Here is a 20,402-nt window from a genome sequence, read left to right as displayed (position 1 = left end):
TTTGAGTGTTGCGAGGATTGTGAGTCTTGAAGGTGTTGAAGGCGATGAGGTTGTTGAGGATTATGAGGTTGTTGAGGGTCATGGGGGTGTTAAAGGTTTTGAAGATTTCGAGGATTGTGAGTCTTGAGGGTGTTGGGGGTCATGAGGGGATTGAGAGTGTTAAAGATCTTGAGGGTCATGAAAGTGGTGAATTTGTTGAAGATCGTAAGGCTTGTGAGGATGTTGAGAGTCGAGAGGGTATCAAGGCTGGTAAGAGACATTGGTGTTTAGGGTTGTCGGGGTGTTGAAAGTTTTGGGTGTTGAATTTTATTTGTTTAGCTTCAGGATATAAATTCTACTGTTTCGAATCAGGAAAAAACATACGGGCCACAAAATTGACCTGTTAGCATGAATTATTTTTTCACTTTACACACACACACACACACACACACACACACACATACACACACACACACACACACACACACACACACACACACACACACACACACACACACACACACACACACACACACAGCGTGTCTTATGGCATTACCTCACGACTTCGCCATCCCGATGACGTGTGAGCTTCCCGTGATAAATTGCACACAGGTGGTGAAATGTGATTGTGACCTTCAGCTTTTGGATTAAATTTTTTAACCTCACGCTATAAATTTTTCTTTTCATTTTGAAAAACTGAGATTTGTTTAGTTTTAATTTCCGTTCTTCATTTTGGTTCGATGTATTTTACTGTTGTGTAGTTCTTATACAGACATGTACAGGATTCCATAAGACTACACAAGACTGCATAAAACCTAAACTGGATTACATGAGTCTACACAGGTATACATAAGACCTACATAAGATTACATAGGACCTACACAGGACTACATGAGATTATGCAGGACTGCAAAAGACCTACACAGACCTACAAAATACCTACACTAGATTATACAAACAACACAGGACTACATTAGACCTACACTGGACTACACAAATCAACATGGGGCTACATAAGATGTACACAGGATTACACAGGACTACGCAGGTTTACATAAGACCTAAGCTCACAGAACTACATGAGACCTACCAAGCATTACATGAGACTACACAGGGCTACATAGGACCGACACAGGACTATACAAACAACACAGGACTACATTAGATTTACCCAGGATCACACAAGACTACGCAGATTTACACAAGACCTACACTAGACTACACAAACCAACATAGGTTACATGAAACCTATACAGAACTACATAAGACCTACACAGCAACTTCTAAGACTACACAGAATTACTTGAGACTGCACAGGACTATATGAGGACTACTTAAACCTAAACAAGACCTACACCAGATCCACACACGTCTACATGAAAAAACACAAAAAACTAAACAGGAATATTGGACTATATATGACTAAATTAACACAGTACCACATGAGGCTACACAGGGCTACGTAAGGAGTACATAACCCCTGCATAAAACTGTATACTACCTACACAGAACTATAAAAGATCTATAAAGATCTATTTCACCATTTTGTTCTTTGTTGCTCCCTGTGAGCATTTTTTTTGGAGTTTTGTGAGAAGAGCTGTAAACATGCTGTAAATGCACTTTAGGAGGTGGTATCAAAACGTTTCTGCTGACTGGTGCTGCCACGTCTGTGAATTCATGACGGACAGCGATTTAGAACAAAGCATTCTGCGTGAAACTGGGCAAATCTGCCACAGAGACGTTTGACATGATGTATGTTGGACATTTGAGTCATTTGAGGTGTTTCGAGCGGCATGTGCACTTCAATAACGGAAGAACATCACTGGAAGACGACAAGAGGTCAGGAAGACCTCCGACAAGCTTAACCCCCGAAAATGTTGAAACCGTTCAGCAACTCGTGCATGATGATCGTCGGAATACAATCCACATGATCTCACTTCTGCACTTCTACTCATCTCCTGCAGACTTCGCCCTCATCCCGAAGACGAAGATCCGGCTCGCCGGTTTAGCACCGCTGCGGAGACCCGGCACAAATTCGCAGAAGGTGCTAACACGCTTCGACAAGGAGACTTCCAGGACACATTCGAGAAGAACACTGGAAGCACTATATTGCCGTGCAAGGGGGCTATTTTAATGGTGACGTAGATAAATAAAGTACTAAACAGAGAGGGTCTCCAAACCTTTTGACTTCAAAATTGTTTACATTAACATGTTAAACGTTAAAAACGATAAGCTGAATATATAACGACCAAATCATGGAAGACTCCATGTTCTCTTTCATCCCTGCTTTCAGCCTGTGTTGGCTAAAGGAGTTTAGAGCTGTGGGGGAGAGTGAGGGAGCGACGGAAAAATAAGTGTGACAAGAAATTCGCAGCACATGGACATTCCTGAGAGGTTTGACGGATAGAAAAACAGAAAGACAGACTGAGTGAGGTAGAGGGAGAGAGAGACGGAGACAGCTTTGACAGCAAAAACTGAACCTAGAGATGGTAGAAGCCTCAGCATAACATGACGCTGGAACATAAATTCCTCCTGAAGCGCTCGTGATATCGTCTCCTGAGCCTCGTTCGTAAAAGAAAACCTGTTTATGGTTGATTTTTATGGAGCTTCAGAATAGCAGCGAGAACAGGTGACGGCGGCGGGAGCATCGCCTCCCCGATTTACACCTCCATGTTTGGTCCTGCTTGGAGAAACAGACCTATAAAAAGTGAAACTTAGAGCGATAAAGCGACGGATAGATAGATAGACGAGAGTATTTATAGGGACTGGACGGATCCTAATCGCACATTTGCACTTTTCTCAAGTGATACGAAAATATCTGAGTCTAGTCGCTTCCTGAATCAGCGTCACCTCACGATCTGCCTCTTTAATTCTTTTTTACACGACTTCTTACTCCGCGTCTCGATCGGCCGCCTCAGTAAATCCCATGGATTACTCCAGAGAAATGGAGTCTCTGGAATCTCTGAATAAACACAACACATCAGTGGGGTCTTGTGGTGTGGGGAATCAGATGTGATATTAAAACCCAATCTCTAATCTCTATTAATAGTTTAACAAGAAAAATATTAAGGACGAGAGAGGCATTAAATCGCCAAGGACTCATTGATGGAACCACAGATGAAGACACAGATGAAGTGTTGTGATAGTTCTTGCACCAATCTCCGTAACGTTTGACCAGGTTCATGCTCTGTTTTCTCGAACATGTGAAATGTGAAAATGTTCAATCCTGTTTCCATTTTGTTTATGAAATGGAGCCCAGATCTAGGGGGTGTGTCACTCCTTGTACTCACATGACTACCTCATCTGTCTCTGATTGGCTCCATGGAAATGCGATCAAGTTCTCTATCTTGCTTCTTCGCACCATTAAAAAAAATTATAATAGTGACTTTTTGGTGGTGCTGTTGCGCTCCTGTGTCATTTTGTCAGCAGGGCTTTGGTTTTTTTTTGTTTTCCTGACTGAGCTTATTATGTATTTAAAGGGAAGGGAAAGTTCAGGGTACTCAGAGTCAGGCTATGGAGGTGCTAAGATTTTTCAAAACACAAATGCTCATCTGGAGGTGGTATCTTAGTGATTAAGGCATTGGACTTTGTTTATGAACGTTTTAAGTCCAAATCCCTGCCACACAAAGCTGCTACTCCTGGGCCCCTGAGCAAGACCCTCAACCCAACTCAATGATCTTGGTGACCCGTGTCACATGATTTCAGATTCCGTTCACCTTTTTCCTGTTTAGTTCTATATGAAGTTGAATGTAGATGAAGAGGCGCCTTCGTTCAATTGTCATTGGGGAGGGTTGCTAAGTAAGACAAAAACACAAAGAAGTACCAGAATTATTGCCTCAGACAACAGCATTGGGTTTAAAAACCTGTCCTGAGACATTTTTGCTTGCATGGAATGCCATAAGGGTCAGCTAATAAATCTGTAAAGTTTGTGGCTCAAGGTTTCTTCCTCATATCATCTAAGGGAGTTTTTCCTTGCCACTGTCGCCACGGCTTGCTCATCAGGGACAAACGCACACCATTCACCTTCACTGTTGTTTTCTGTAAAGCTGCTTTGAGACAATGTCTGTTGTGAAAAGCGCCATACAAATAAACTTGACTTGACTTGACTTGACTTGACTGTACAATTTGCAATGTTCAGGACCGTAAGCTCCACCCTAAAGTTTCCTGATTTGGTCTATGAATTGTTAATAAAAAATCTCTCTGTTGTAGTGTTATATAAAGGAAGTTCTTCTGAAGACACAAACCAAAGAATCAAAGAACTCATTAAGGATACGCAGTTGCTAAGATGATTACCAGAAAACAAATGCTCACGATTTGTCTGGAAAAAACATGGACTGAATGAGGACATGTTGCATGTTGGAAAAGGACAAATGAAAAATTTTGATCTGCAAATTGAGCAAAAGTGCAAAAGGGAGGGTTGCCAAGTGACATAAAAACACACTGGAGTAGCAGAATGTAAACAAAAATGATTGGCTCAGACAACAGCATATTGTTTAAAAACAACAAATTGAGACACTAGTTGCCATATGTGGAACGCTATAAGGGTCAGCTAGTAAATCTGCGAAGTTTGTATTCATTTTATTAGCAATGTTCAGCATAGGAAACTCCATCCTAAAGATTCCTGATCTGGTCTACACAGAAAAACAAAACAAAGAACCAAAGAACACATTAAGGTTTTTGATTACACAATTGCCTGCTATACTACATTACTACTATTCCTGGATCTAAATTATGTAAAAAATCTGGCTTTAAAAGTTTAAGAGTTCCTACAACGGTTCCTGCTCTGTAGATTTGTCCTGCTTCATTAATTGCAATGTGTGTTGTGTCTCACTGTTTTCTTGCCCTGCTTGTAAGTGGATTAGTTCAGTTTGGATCCTATTTGGTGAGATCTTGTGACTCAAAAAGCTCCATAGATGAGATCCTTTTACGTGTGGACTAACAATGCCAAAGTCTAATGAGAACCAAACACAACACCAGTTATCAGAATCTCACCATGAAAGACAAACCTTAGATCCAAAATAGAGGTGTTGACCCATCAGAATGTCTTCTGAACCCTCAGGGTGGGTCTCGCAACCCGAGCTCGTGGGGGGAACTTATGCCCAGTCACGTGTCCTGCCTCCTGGCAGCTCTTATGGACGGTAGATTTGTTTCTGGTTTGGAAATCTTTGAGACGTGAGAGAAATTACTTCACAGCTCCAGAGGTGTAACGATACGAGCTGATGCTAATAAAACTCCATGGAAGCTGAAAAGCTGACCGAGTTCTGAGATCCCTCTCATTGGTTCCTCTTATGCCTTGAGCTTTTATCTGAACCTGTATGTATCCAGTGAATTACTTGTTTTGAGAATTCACACCATTACAATCTGCAGTCACCAATTTCTTCCCTTTTGAAGTGGGCTTTATTTATAGTGATTAAACATAAGGCTGATGTTTCTGATCCCACCCACATAGATTTCGACTCCCAACTAAGAGTTTTGAACCTGCAAACAACCTACCAAGCCAAATTAAACCTAAACCAGGAAATAAAACAAAAGTTTAATTTGCTAGCAAAAGCTAACCTGGCAAACATGTCTACCCATTTATGGCATTTGGCAGATGCCCTTAGCCAGAGCAACTTACAACTGAGCAGTTGATGGTTAAGGGCCTTAGTGGTTCTGGGATTTGAACTTCAGATCCAAAATCCAATTCCTTAACCACTGAGCTGCAGCTCTATAACCATTAAATCCCTTGAAATTTAATTCTTGTCATGCTGATTTACATTAATGGCTTCGCAGACAGAGGGGGAGCTGTCGATGCAGCTTGCTCATTATACTATTAAGCCACGCCCATTAAAAAAATGTCATCTCCATCAGCATGTTCTGTTGGGTTTTTTCTAAACATTGATTGTTATGTTGCGCAAATTGATTTCTATTGTACACAACCTATCCTCAAATACGCTGTGTTGTATCTTTTTCATTCAGATCCAAATTTCTGCGAAAACGTTGTATTTATTTCATATATTCTTGCGTTCAGTGTATTTAGCATGGATCTTTCTAACTTTCTGTCTATTTAAGCATTCGATTTTCATTTAAAAAAAAAATTCCTTGGTTCATTTGCTAATTATGTAAAATTTTTTTAGCTCCACAGAAACAGGAAGCGGCTCCTCCTGCTGGTGAGTTTCCTGACATTACTACTGGTATAATGGCTTGCGATGCTAACAAGAGACATATCGCTAATGTTTTGACAAAAATCCACTTCCTGGATTTCTTATTATTTACATTTTTTTTACTAACTCATCTGGAATGCTAACCCTGTGCATAATTAGTGTAAAAATGTATTTATTTTGATTTTTTTTATATAGAAGAAACGTCTTCTGCCATGCTGCTTGGAGGTTGTTGTTTGTCACATTATTGCAAATTGTTATCTGATTAAATGACTGTGATTATTATTATTATCATATTAGTCCTGATTTATTCTTCTGATAAACGTTAAAGAGGGTTATAGGATGGTGTGTCAGAATGTGTGTGTTTTATAGCATACTGAGGACCAACTGTCCCCACAAAGGTAGGAATATTAGGATCAAAGAAAGCAAGGTGTTTTGTACTTGTCACATCTACTTTACAGCATAGTGAAATTCTTTCTTTGCATATCTCAGTAATGTTAGGAAGCTAGGGACAGACCAGAGGGCCAGCCATGATCTTGCACCCCTGGAGGGTTAAGGGTTTCTAAGGGGAACAACATTTGAACACACTGTATGAGGTGGTATCAAAATGTTTTTGTTTGAGACTTGATCAGTTTACAAGAAAGTACTTTAATATAAACCTCCGTTTACACACTTTTATCTTCAAAATAGTCTCCTTGCACAGCAATACAGAACTCCCTGTGTTCCTGCCACTTCTGGACTTCGGTGTCCTAGAAGTCTTATTTTCAAAGCATGTCAAGCACTTCTGGGATTAACGCTGGATCTCCGCAATGGTGTCAAAACAGCGAACTTTGAGCCAGATCTTTATCTTCAGTAAGAGGGCGAAGTGCGCAGGAGACACATCTGGAGAGTAGGGTGGGTGCGGAAACGAGATCATGTGGATTGTTCTCCGACTCTCATCATGCACAAGTTGCTGAATGGTTTTCGACATTATCGAGGTTTAAGTTTGTTGAAGGTCTTCGTGATCTCTTGTCTTCTTCCAGCGATATTCTTCCTTTTGCAGCGCACGTAACACTCAAAACTCATTGCAGCATCACCGTATGTCAAACGTACGTCAATTCGAACATCTTTGTGGCAGATTTTCATACAGAATTTCATATTTGCTCTTTGTTCTGTTTTGGTGTCCATAATGAAATCGTAAGGAATCATAATGAAAGACATGGTAACACACGTGGTCAGAATAGCACCAGATAGAACCATTAGTCCTGAAACTTTTTGATGCCACCTCATAAATAGGGGTGCGAGGGGTCTCTTACAGTTACCCTTAAAAATTACCCTTAAAATTCCTGAAGGGAAGCAGGTTGGTTTTGATGCATTTTGTAGACCAAGCAAATCCAAGACTTCAGAACTAGTTCACTTGAGTGGCAGATGAACACAGTATGGATTCGATGGTGGCCATGTAGAATTGGTGCAGAAGTTCCTTAGGCTTGTTGGGTTTTATTATTTGGTGAGAAAGTTCCTCCTCCACTCTTTTTTATGTTAGAGAAATGTATGATATTTATATTTACATTCGCAGCATTTGGAAAATGCCCTTATCCAGAGCGACTTATAACTGAGCAGTTCAGGTTTAAGGGCTTTGCTCAGCAGCTTGTTGGTGCAGGGATTTGAACTTGTGACCTTCCGAGTCCAATGCCTTAACTACAGAGCTACCACCTCCTGATATCTGATAGTTGAGACATTTGTTTGGTTCTCACATGCAAGCAAAGAGGCTTTGGGTTTAGATTCAGGCACAGTAAAAGGTCCTGACGAGAATTTTAAGAGTGTGTGTGTGTGTGTGTGTGTGTGTGTGTGTGTGTGTGTGTGTTGATGAATGTAACTGTTCCTCATCTGCATAATAACTTTATCTTACTGCTTGTTGCTTCTTCTCATGCAGAAGAGAAGGATGAAGGATGGGGGGATGGTAAGGAAATAGAAACGATCCACTCAGCTCACTTGGTGTTTCTACCTCAGGTTTATGTGTGTGTGTATAGGTGTCTGTGTGTGTGTAGGTGTGTGTGGGTGTATGTGTGTGTCTCATATTCTGTGTGTTTGCTGACCGGCCGCTCACGAGAATGAGCGTGCGATAAACTGCGAGTGTTATCTTAGTCGAGCGTGAGCGTGAATCATCACTGTGTCACTGTAGGCATGCACTCGGGACAGTCACTGACTCTGGATATGGATCTTCACATCTGTTCCAGAGGTTCTGACTGATCGGATTGGAGACTGGCATGTGCTATATAACATAATTTAGAAATATTTTTAAGCAAAACACTGGTTGATGTACTTGATGATGATGATGGGTTTGGCTGTGTGTTTGTTACACACACTTCCACAGGGTTAAATGGTGGAAGTGCTTTGGCATTGGACGACTGAACGCATTCTCAGGTCATGTTTCTCTGCCAGAACATTTTGTTCAGTGTTGTTTCAAATTACTGCACTGTTCATCATCAGTGCAAATAAAATGCCTGGAAATGTTTACAAATTAAAAAAGCAGCAGTGATATAAACCTGGTTTCTGTGCATGAATACACACTGAACAAAATTATAAACGCAACACTTTTGTTTTTGCCCCATTTTTCATGAGCTGAACTCAAAGATCTAAGACTTTTTCTATGTAGAAAAAAGGTCTACTTCTCTTAAATATTGTTCACAAATCTGTCGAAATCTGTGTTAGTGAGCTCTTCTCCTTTGCTGACATCATCCATACAGGTGTGGCAGATCGTGATGCGGGACACAATCAAAGGCCACTCTAAAATGTGTGAAATCATGCATCAAATATGGATTCTAGCTATGAAGGAACCAAACATGTTTTTATGTCATCTAGACGGCTTCCAGACCGGGCCCTTACCTCACCATATGTTGGTTGAAAGAGTTCCAAGACATTTCCAAAAGACTTGAGATTTGGCTGTTCCGGAGCTCATAAACAATGTTCACATCTCACCAGTTGTACCGAACCCCAGGTGACCACAAAATGTCCACAAATCTAATAATCAAGGCTAAAAATGACTGGAAGAAGTTAATGAGAAGAGGACAAAATATCATTTTTAATGTCAAGAGAATTTATCTTCAGTGTAAAGATACAGGCCTCAGCCAGGATGTTCTGCCTGATATTGTGTAGTTCCTCCTTGTTTCCTACTTGTGTTGTGGCCCCAAAATGTTAGCAGGAGATCCTTTAAGTTCTGTAAATTGTGAGATGAAATCTTGATGGATCGGACTTGTTTGTCCAGGACATACAGTCCAGGACATTTGGTCTCTATTTGCTCCTATAATGACCTCCACTCTGTTCCACCATATGTACACCAGACTTTGTGGAGATTTGGTGGAGATTCATTCAGCCACAGGGCTGTTAGTAAAGTCAGGTACTGATGTAGGTGAGAAGATGAAGAGGCCTGGGGTGCAGTCAGCGTGAAACATTCATTCCAAAGGTGTTCAATAGGGTTTAAGGTCAAAGCTCCAAAAACCTTTGTACATATAATATATCATTCTAGAACTAACTTTTCCTCACACTGTCTGTTTCCTTTTCTTTCTCTCCATCTATCCATCTCTTTCTCCTTGGTGCAGAGTTGCCAGAGGATGGTAAGACACCCAAATTGCTTGAGCATGTATTTGTCCAGGACATATACATGACAAAATATTTCTTTTCATTATTATTTTTCTAGAGCAAAGAATCAGAGTGTCTTCCTCATCCTACAGCAGAACCTTCAGAGAAAGAAAACAAGGCCATTTGTTAAAATCCTTTCACAATTTGTCCGCCGTTGTTACGTAATACGCTGCTTTTTTCATAAAGAATGTTGTATTTTAATGTGGCGTGTGGAGAAAAGAAAGTAATTACTATCAGCAAGGAGCATCAGTTCCCCAGAGGTGGAAAGTAACGGATTACACGGAAAACAACAACTTAAAATTACCTACTTTTTACTTTTATTGGATAGATTTTTAGACTTGTATCTTTACTTGTACTTCAGTCAAATGTCCTTAAAGTAACAGTGCTTATACTTGAGTAGAATATTTTATTACGTGTTCCACCTCTGACGTTCCCATCCTGAAGATTGTTTTCAAGAAATCAGCACGTCCTGATGTTTTATTCCACACGTTTTATATGCGTAAAAAAACATCACATTCTACATTCTGCTTAAATCTTAAGCGCCACGATTGGCTGATTTCATTAACACATAACTTACTTCTCCTACGTCTTCAGAGCACGCATCCGGTGAGGAGCGAGAGATGAAGGAGAGCACCGGCCTCATTGTGGAGAGACCCCAGAGTGCCACAGCAATCAAAGGTCAGTGTTTATCGGCATCGTAAAAGAGTTTTAGTGAGAGATGAACGGCATCTGATTTTATTTGATTTCGGGTGCAGGGAAAAACATAACGTTTGTGGCCAAGGTGGACTCCTCAAAACTTCTAAGGAAGCCAGTGTTCAAGTGGCTGAAAGGGAAGTGGTTGGACCTGGGCAGCAAAGCGGGCAAACACCTGCAGTTTAAAGAAACCTATGACAGGAACAACAAGGTGTGTGTGATTGTATCTTTGGAGGCTTTTGTGATCTCATAAAGCCCACAATATGCTCTTGCATTCGCACAATATGCTCTCGCATTCGCACAATATGCTCTCGCATTCGTACACACTATGCTCTCGCATACGCACAATATGCTCTCGCATTCGCACAATATGCTCTCGCATTCGTACACACTATGCTCTCGCATACGCACAATATGCTCTCGCATTCGCACAATATGCTCTCGCATTCGTACACACTATGCTCTCGCATACGCACAATATGCTCTCGCATTCGCACAATTTGCTCTCGCATTCGCACAATTTGCTCTCGCATTCGTACACAATATGCTCTCGCATTCGCACAATATGCTCTCGCATTCGTACACAATATGCTCTCGCATTCGTACACAATATGCTCTCGCATTCGTACACAATATGCTCTCGCATTCGCACAATATGCTCTCGCATTCGTACACAATATGCTCTCGCATTCGCACAATATGCTCTCGCATTCGCGCACTATATGCTCTCGCATTCGCGCACAATATGCTCTCGCATTCGCGCACAATTTGCTCTCGCATTCGCGCACAATATGCTCTGGCATTCGCACAATTTGCTCTCACATTCCTATACAATATGCTCTCGCATTCACACAATATGCTCTCGCATTCGTACACAATATGCTCTCGCATTCGCACAATATGCTAACGCATTCGTACACAATATGCTCTCGCATTAGTACACAATATGCTCTCGCATTCGCACAATATGCTCTCGCATTCGTACACAATATGCTCTCGCATTCGCACAATTTGGTCTCGCATTCGCACAATATGCTCTCGCATTCGTACACAATATGCGCTCGCATTTTGCAGACAATATGCTCTCGCATTCGCAGACATTATGCTCTCGCATTCGCACAATATGCTCTCGCATTCGCACAATTTGCTCTCGCATTCGTACAATATGCTCTCGCATTCGCACAATATGCTCTCGCATTCGTACACAATATGCTCTCGCATTTGCAGACAATATGCTCTCGCATTCGCACAATATGCTCTCGCATTCGCACAATATGATCTCGCATTCGCACAATATGCTCTCGCATTCGTACAATATGCTCTCGCATTCGTACACAATATGCTCTCGCATTCGCACAATATGCTCTCGCATTCGTACACAATATGCTCTCGCATTCGTACACAATATGCTCTCGCATTCGTACAATATGCTCTCGCATTCGTACACAATTTGCTCTCGCATTCGCACAATATGCTCTCGCATTCGTACACAATATGCTCTCGCATTCGCACAATTTGCTCTCGCATTCGTACACAATATGCTCTCGCATTCGCACAATTTGCTCTCGCATTCGTACAATATGCTCTCGCATTCGCACAATATGCTCTCGCATTCGTACACAATATGCTCTCGCATTTGCAGACAATATGCTCTCGCATTCGTACAATATGCTCTCGCATTCGTACACAATATGCTCTCGCATTTGCAGACAATATGCTCTCGCATTCGTACAATATGCTCTCGCATTTGCACAATATGATCTCGCATTCGCACCATATGCTCTCGCATTCGCACAATATGCTCTCGCATTCGTACACAATATGCTCTCGCATTCGAACACAATATGCTCTCGCATTCCCACAATATGCTCTCGCATTCGTACAATATGCTCTCGCATTCGTACACAATATGCTCTCGCATTCGTACAATATGCTCTCGCATTCGTACACAATATGCTCTCGCATTCGTACAATATGCTCTCGCATTCGCACAATATGCTCTCGCATTCGTACACAATATGCTCTCGCATTCGTACACAATTTGCTCTCGCATTCGCACAATATGATCTCGCATTCGCACAATATGCTCTCGCATTCGCAGACATTATGCTCTCGCATTCGTACAATATGCTCTCGCATTCGCACAATATGCTCTCGCATTCGCACAATATGCTCTCGCATTCGCAGACAATTTGCTCTCGCATTCGTACACAATATGCTCTCGCATTCGTACACAATATGCTCTCGCATTCGTACAATATGCTCTCGCATTCGTACACAATATGCTCTCGCATTCGTACAATTTGCTCTCGCATTCGCACAATATGCTCTCGCATTCGCAAACATTATGCTCTCGCATTCTCACAATATGCTCTCGCAGTCGCACAATTTGCTCTCGCATTCGCACAATATGCTCTCGCATTCGCACAATATGCTCTCGCATTCGCAGACATTATGCTCTCGTATTCGCACAATATGCTCTCGCATTCGCAGACATTATGCTCTCGCATTCGCACAATTTGCTCTCGCATTCGCACAATATGCTCTCGCATTCGTACACAATATGCTCTCGCATTCGCAGACAATATGCTCTCGCATTCGTACACAATTTGCTCTCGCATTCGCACAATATGCTCTCGCATTCGTACACAATATGCTCTCGCATTCGCACAATTTGCTCTCGCATTCATACAATATGCTCTCACATTCGCACAATTTGCTCTCGCATTCGTACAATATGCTCTCGCATTCGTACAATATGCTCTCGCATTCGCACAATATGCTCTCGCATTCGTACACAATATGCTCTCGCATTTGCAGACAATATGCTCTCGCATTCGTACAATATGCTCTCGCATTCGCACAATATGATCTCGCATTCGCACAATATGCTCTCGCATTCGTACAATATGCTCTCGCATTCGTACACAATATGCTCTCGCATTCGCACAATATGCTCTCGCATTCGTACAATATGCTCTCGCATTCGTACACAATATGCTCTCGCATTCGTACAATATGCTCTCGCATTCGTACACAATTTGCTCTCGCATTCGCACAATATGCTCTCGCATTCGTACACAATATGCTCTCGCATTCGCACAATATGCTCTCGCATTCGTACAATATGCTCTCGCATTCGTACACAATATGCTCTCGCATTCGTACAATATGCTCTCGCATTCGTACACAATTTGCTCTCGCATTCGCACAATTTGCTCTCGCATTCGCACAATTTGCTCTCGCATTCGTACAATATGCTCTCGCATTCGCACAATATGCTCTCGCATTCGTACACAATATGCTCTTGCATTTGCAGACAATATGCTCTCGCATTCTTACAATATGCTCTCGCATTCGTACACAATATGCTCTCGCATTTGCAGACAATATGCTCTCGCATTCGTACAATATGCTCTCGCATTTGCAGACAATATGCTCTCGCATTCGCACAATATGCTCTCGCATTTGCACAATATGATCTCGCATTCGCACAATATGCTCTCGCATTCGCACAATATGCTCTCGCATTCGTACACAATATGCTCTCGCATTCGCACAATATGCTCTCGCATTCGTACAATATGCTCTCGCATTCGTACACAATATGCTCTCGCATTCGTACAATATGCTCTCGCATTCGTACACAATATGCTCTTGCATTCGTACAATATGCTCTCGCATTCGCACAATATGCTCTCGCATTCGTACACAATATGCTCTCGCATTCGTACACAATATGCTCTCGCATTCGCACAATATGATCTCGCATTCGCACAATATGCTCTCGCATTCGCACAATTTGCTCTCGCATTCCCAGACATTATGCTCTCGCATTCGTACAATATGCTCTCGCATTCGCACAATATGCTCTCACATTCGCAGACAATTTGCTCTCGCATTCGTACACAATATGCTCTCGCATTCGTATACAATATGCTCTCGCATTCGCACAATTTGCTCTCGCATTCGCAGACAATTTGCTCTCGCATTCGTACACAATATGCTCTCGCATTCGTACACAATATGCTCTCGCATTCGTACAATATGCTCTCGCATTCGTACACAATATGCTCTCGCATTCGTACAATTTGCTCTCGCATTCGCACAATATGCTCTCGCATTCGCAGACATTATGCTCTCGCATTCGCACAATATGCTCTCGCATTCGCACAATATGCTCTCGCATTCGCAGACATTATGCTCTCGCATTCGTACAATATGCTCTCGCATTCGCAGACATTATGCTCTCGCATTCGCACAATTTGCTCTCGCATTCGCAGAATATGCTCTCGCATTCGTACACAATATGCTCTCGCATTCGCAGACAATATGCTCTCGCATTCGCACACAATATGCTCTCGCATTCGCACACAATATGCTCTCGCATTCGCACACAATATGCTCTCGCATTCGTACAATATGCTCTCGCATTCGTACAATATGCTCTCGCATTCGTACAATATGCTCTCGCATTCGCAGACATTATGCTCTCGCATTCGCACAATTTGCTCTCGCATTCGCACAATATGCTCTCGCATTCGTACACAATATGCTCTCGCATTCGCAGACAATATGCTCTCGCATTCGTACACAATATGCTCTCGCATTCGCACAATATGCTCTCGCATTTGCACACAATATGCTCTCGCATTCGCACACAATATGCTTTCGCATTCGCACAATATGCTCTCGCATTCGCACACAATATGCTCTCGCATTCGTACACAATATGCTCTCGCATTCGCACAATATGCTTTCGCATTCGCACACAATATGCTTTCGCATTCGCACAACATGCTCTCGCATTCGTACACAATATGCTCTCGCATTCGCACAATATGCTCTCGCATTTACACACAATATGCTCTCGCATTGGCACAACATGCTCTCGCATTCACACAATATGCTCTCGCATTCACACACAATATGCTTTCGCATTCACACAATATGCTCTCGCATTCACACACAATATGCTCTCGCATTGGCACAATTTGCTCTCGCATTCCTACAATATGCTCTCGCATTCGCACAATTTGCTCTTGCATTCGCACAAAATCTCTTGCATTTGCACACAATATGCTTTTGATTTCGCACAAATACTTGCACATTTACACAATGTGCTCTTGCATTAACAAGAAATCTTAATCTGTGGCAGATCTACACGTATGAGATGACCATTGTGAAGGTGGTGGAAGCAGATGCGGGAAGTTATCGCTGTGAGGTCACAGGCAAGGACAAGTGCGACAGCTGGGCTTTTGAAATCACTGTAGAAGGTATGAACTTTCTGGTGTGTGTGTGTGTAGATTCAGCTTGTTTGATTATATCATCATGTCTGATTTATTTTGTCTTTCAGCTGCACAAGAGGCTCAGCAAACCAACATTCTGGAGGCCTTCAAACGATCGTAAGACTGTGTGTATTTATGTATGTGTGTGTGTGTGTGTGTGTGTGTGTGTGTGTGGGTGGGGGGGGGGGGGCATGAACATTTGATTCATGTTCATCAAACATGAATCAAATTGAATTGAATCGATCATGCTGTTTCCAGCAAGAAACTCACGTGTGAGGGAAAACTCAGTGAAAGGGTGCACATGTGGTCAGAATAGTACCAGTTGCACAGCTCCTGATGTACACAGGCTGATGTCTTTTGGCACATTGACTTTGTATGTGAAGTTCGGTGCTCCGTGTGACTGTGTGGTGTGTGTAGCCTTGTGCTGCCACCTGTTGGTGTGTTACAAAATTAGTCTTGAAAATCTTTGATACCGTCTTGTAAAAAACATGACTGTATTCTGCCTCATGCAGTTTTATTTTTAAAGTTCAGTGCAAGTTTTCTAAGTTCAGTATTTTCAGTTTATTGCAGGAATGACACGTGTATATTTATGTTCTAACTGCAGGGGAGAAGCAGGAGAGGACGCTGGAGACTTGGATTTCAGTGGTCTACTTAAGAAAAGGTCAGGATTTCCTCACTCAGCTCTCACTATATTCCCTGAGACACACATCAAATCAGGGACATAGGAGAAATAAAACATGGTGGAGTTCTACAGACACACAGCTGATTTCTGCAAAAACATAACACAAAATGTTTGTTGGTTAGAGAGCGGAAGCAGAAGGAGGAGCCCCAGGAGGAAGTGGATGTGTGGGAGATACTGAAGAAAGCAAAACCCTGTGACTATGAGAAGATCGCTTTCCAGTACGGGATCACAGACCTGAGGGGAATGCTGAAGAGACTGAAGATGATGAAGAAGGTGGAGCAGAAAAAGAGTGAAGGTAAGCAGTGTACATACACACACACACACACACACACACACACACACAGAGGTAACTATTGATTACCGATACACTTCAATCGTAAGTGCAAAGTGCTGGAATCATCTTACACCTGAGTAATATGAGTCGAGAGAAGGTCGTAATGTAGTCTTTATAACCAGGTGTTTAATTAAGGTGTTGGGGGTGAAGCTTAACGCCCCTATTTACATTAAAACGAGTTCCTGTTTCCACTTATGTTAGCAGATTCCCTCTGCAGCCCAGAAACAACTCAAAATACTGAATTACTCCAAGACTGACTGTTCTAAAGGACTGTTGCTATAGAAACGAGAGTGTATCTGAGCGAGCGTATTCATTGTAAATACACTGGTGATGTGCAGAGTGCAGCACTGGACAGCGCTCTGGTCTCGAGGTCCTGAAGGACATGCAGGAACGTGTGAACTTATTTCAGGAGCGTGTGGAACAGATGGCATGTAGATGGTCTGAGAGGAACAGCGAGAATATTGTGGTTGCGCGAGTGCCAAGTTCAGCATTATTATTACAGTGTGTATCTGTGTTTATTTATACAGTGTGCTGGAGCCAAAATAGAAACACACACACACACACACACACACACACACACACACACACACACACACACACATTTTTGTGTGTCTGTGTTTGTTGTGTGAGTGTTTATTGGGTTTGTTTTTTTTGGGTTTGTTGCATCTGTATGTATTTGTTTATTCTGTTTGTTGTGTCTGAAATTTTGTTTGTTGTGTCTGAGGTTTTGTTTGTTGTGTCTGAGGTTCTATTTGTTGTGTCTGAGATTCTTCTTCTTGTGTCTGATGTTTTGTTTATGTCTAAGATTCTTCTTGTGTCTGAAATTCTGTTTGCTTTGTCTGAGATTCAGTTTGTTGTATGTGAGTTTATGTTTTTTGTGTTTGTAACTTTTTATGTCCTTGTGTCTCAGCCTTCCTAAAGAAGTTGGATCCTGCGTACTCGGTAGAAAAAGGGAAGAAGATCCAGCTGTCTGTGGAGCTGGCCGATCCCAACCAGCAGGTCAAGTGGCTGAAAAATGGCCAGGAGATCAAACCTTCAGCAAAGTAAGTGTGTGTGTGTGTGTGTGTGTGTGTGTGTGTGTGTGTGTGTGTGTGTGTGTGTGTGTGATAAACACCAGCAGGTATTTGAGATTGTGTGTTTTTATAGGTACATATTTGAGAGCATCGGTGGAATCCGAAAACTCACCATCAACAAGTGCACGCTGTCAGATGACGCTGCGTACGAGTGTGTGGTCGATGAGGAAAAGTGCTTCACCGAGGTCTTCGTGCAAGGTGAACTATCATATTATCAACACACACTCTGTACAATGCTGTCTTTGTCCTTCATTTGTGTGTACAAGTGTCTGTGTGTGTGTGTTTGTGTGTGTGTGTGTAGAGCCTCCAGTCACCATCACCAAGTTGCTGGATGATATCCATGTTGTGGTTGGAGAGAAAGTGGAGTTTGAGGTGGAGGTGTCTGAGGAAGGAGCCAACGTCAAGTGGTGAGATTTATTCACTGATTTTTTTATAAGCATTGATGTGAAATGTGAAATGATGTGGAACAGCACTGCAGCGCCCCCTGCTGACTAAGTCAAGCTCTGCCCTGGGACACAGTGCAACACATGCTTGTAACCAGAACTGACAGCGTTTGTGTTTTTTGTGTTTTATTTTTATATTGGTTTTGTGTGTCTCTGTATATTATTTCTGTGTTTGTTGTGTCTCTTTGTTGTGTCTGTGTTTGGGACCTTGTGTGTTTGTGATTATGATTGTAATGTGTGTCTGTTCTAATGTGTATTGTATTGTAATGTATGTTTTAGTGTGTTGTGAGATTACGATGGATCTTGGAATGAAACACAACTCCATCTTTAAACTCCTTAAACACTGTGCAGCTCCTCACTTTTCTTTGTCACACTGTTCTTCTCTACACTGTTCTTTTACCACACTGTTCTTTTTCTCACACTGCTCTACTCCACAATGTTCTTCTACACACTGTTTATTCCTCACACTGCTCATTTTCTCACTGTTCTTCTCCACACTGTTCATCTGTACACTGATCTTCTCTATACTTTTCTTGTTGTGTTTTTCTCTGAACTGTTCTTCTTTACACTGTTCTTCTTTACACTGTTCTTCTTTACACTGTTCTTCTTTACACTGTTCTCCCCCACAATGTTTTTTTCCCACTGTTATTCTGTACATTGTTTTACTCACAACTGACCTACTTTTATCTCATTTCTTCTATGTGTGTCTCCCAGAACTCATCCAGTCTCATTCACATCTCCTTACTTTTGTCTGCTTTATTTATTTATTTATTTATTTATTTATTTATTTATTTATTTATAAAGGATGAAGGATGGAGTGGAATTGTCTCGGGATGGAAAGTATCGAATCAAGAAGGAAGGCACCAAACACTGGCTGATAATCAACGAGGCCACCAAGGATGACATCGGGATGTACCATGTCTACACCAGCGGGGGGGAGTCCAAGGGAGAGCTGGAGGTGGAAGGTATCTCTCATAACTTTTCTTTGAGATCTGCTCCAGGTGTTGAGGGACAACGATCTGGTTTTGGCTCAAATGAGCTTCATTTCTCACTCAGTATTTTCCAGTAACAAGTAACTTCATCTTAATGAGAAATCCAGAGGAGATGACGGAGCAAAAGGTCACACTGATTATGATGATGATGATGATGATGATGATAAATATTTTTCTGCTCAGTATAGTGAATAATTGTGTGGATTGGAATACGCCCACACTGGCTGTATAATGATGATGAGGAAGTTCTTAGTGGTCTTTAAAGTCTATAGTTGTGTGGATTGGGACACGCCCACACTAGACTAATGATGATGATGATAAATTCTTATTAATCTATTTAGTTGATAATGTTGTGGATTTGGACAGACCCTCGTTTGACTCCTGATAATGATGATGATGAGACATTCTTAGTGGCCTATGTAGTGAATAAAGGTGTGGATTGGGACACACCCACACTGGACTTATTATGATGCTGTGGAAGTTCTTATTTGTCTTTATAGTCTATAGTTGTGTGAATTGGAACACAAACACACTGGACAGGATAATGATGGTGTGTGTGTGTGTGTGTGTGTGTGTGTGTGTGTGTCTCAGATAAGGAACTGGAGGTGCTTCAGAGTATCGCTGACCTGACCCTGAGGGCCGCTGAGCAGGCTGTGTTCAAATGCGAGGTTTCTGATGAGAAGGTGACAGGAAAGTGGTTTAAGAATGGAGAGGAAGTTGTTCTGAGTGACCGCATCAAAGTGTCACACATCGGCAGGTAATCTACACACACACACACACACACACACACACACACACACACACACACACACACACACACACACACACACACACCTCTAGCTTATCTAACAGTAGTGTTGGATAAATACCCATAATACCATAGAGTACCGAATGTACTGTGTGGATTGGGACAGGTCCAATAGTGAATAGTGGTGTGGCTCGAGATTCACCCACACTGCTCTCATGACAGTGATTATGTCTCATTGCACTATATATTGAACAGTGGTGTGGATTGGGACACAACACCACTGGACTCATTATAATAAGTTCTTAATGCCCTATATAATAAATAATGATATGGATTGGGACACGCCCACACTGGACTCATTATGATAAGTTCTTAATGCCCTATATAGTGAATATGTCTGCACTCGTTCCCT

The 20,402-nt window shown here is 41.9% G+C and overlaps 1 protein-coding gene across 4 annotated transcripts in view; it reads left to right on the top strand.

Annotated features, from left to right (window-relative positions):
- The window catches only part of mybpc2a (myosin binding protein Ca), a 38,767-nt gene that overhangs the window by 5,362 nt on the left and 13,003 nt on the right, over positions 1-20,402 (top strand). Inside the window, exons 2-15 of one of the 4 annotated variants that reach the window (XM_083566855.1) lie at positions 6,096-6,128; positions 8,035-8,058; positions 9,698-9,712; positions 10,332-10,415; positions 10,493-10,641; positions 15,589-15,706; positions 15,787-15,835; positions 16,323-16,379; positions 16,523-16,695; positions 17,645-17,777; positions 17,881-18,005; positions 18,109-18,214; positions 19,055-19,215; positions 19,834-19,999. In XM_083566855.1, the coding sequence (XP_083422981.1) occupies positions 6,096-6,128; positions 8,035-8,058; positions 9,698-9,712; positions 10,332-10,415; positions 10,493-10,641; positions 15,589-15,706; positions 15,787-15,835; positions 16,323-16,379; positions 16,523-16,695; positions 17,645-17,777; positions 17,881-18,005; positions 18,109-18,214; positions 19,055-19,215; positions 19,834-19,999 (1,393 nt within the window). Of the gene's footprint in view, positions 1-6,095; positions 6,129-8,031; positions 8,059-9,697; positions 9,713-10,331; positions 10,416-10,492; positions 10,642-15,588; positions 15,707-15,786; positions 15,836-16,322; positions 16,380-16,522; positions 16,696-17,644; positions 17,778-17,880; positions 18,006-18,108; positions 18,215-19,054; positions 19,216-19,833; positions 20,000-20,402 lie in introns of all 4 variants that reach the window. The other 3 variants (XM_083566854.1, XM_083566856.1, XM_083566857.1) reach the window with 3 other exon arrangements.

Source organism: Silurus aristotelis (assembly GCF_946808225.1).
Source record: "Silurus aristotelis genome assembly, chromosome: 17".
NCBI classification, from domain to species: domain Eukaryota; kingdom Metazoa; phylum Chordata; class Actinopteri; order Siluriformes; family Siluridae; genus Silurus; species Silurus aristotelis.
This window is presented reverse-complemented; position numbering and strand designations above follow the sequence as displayed.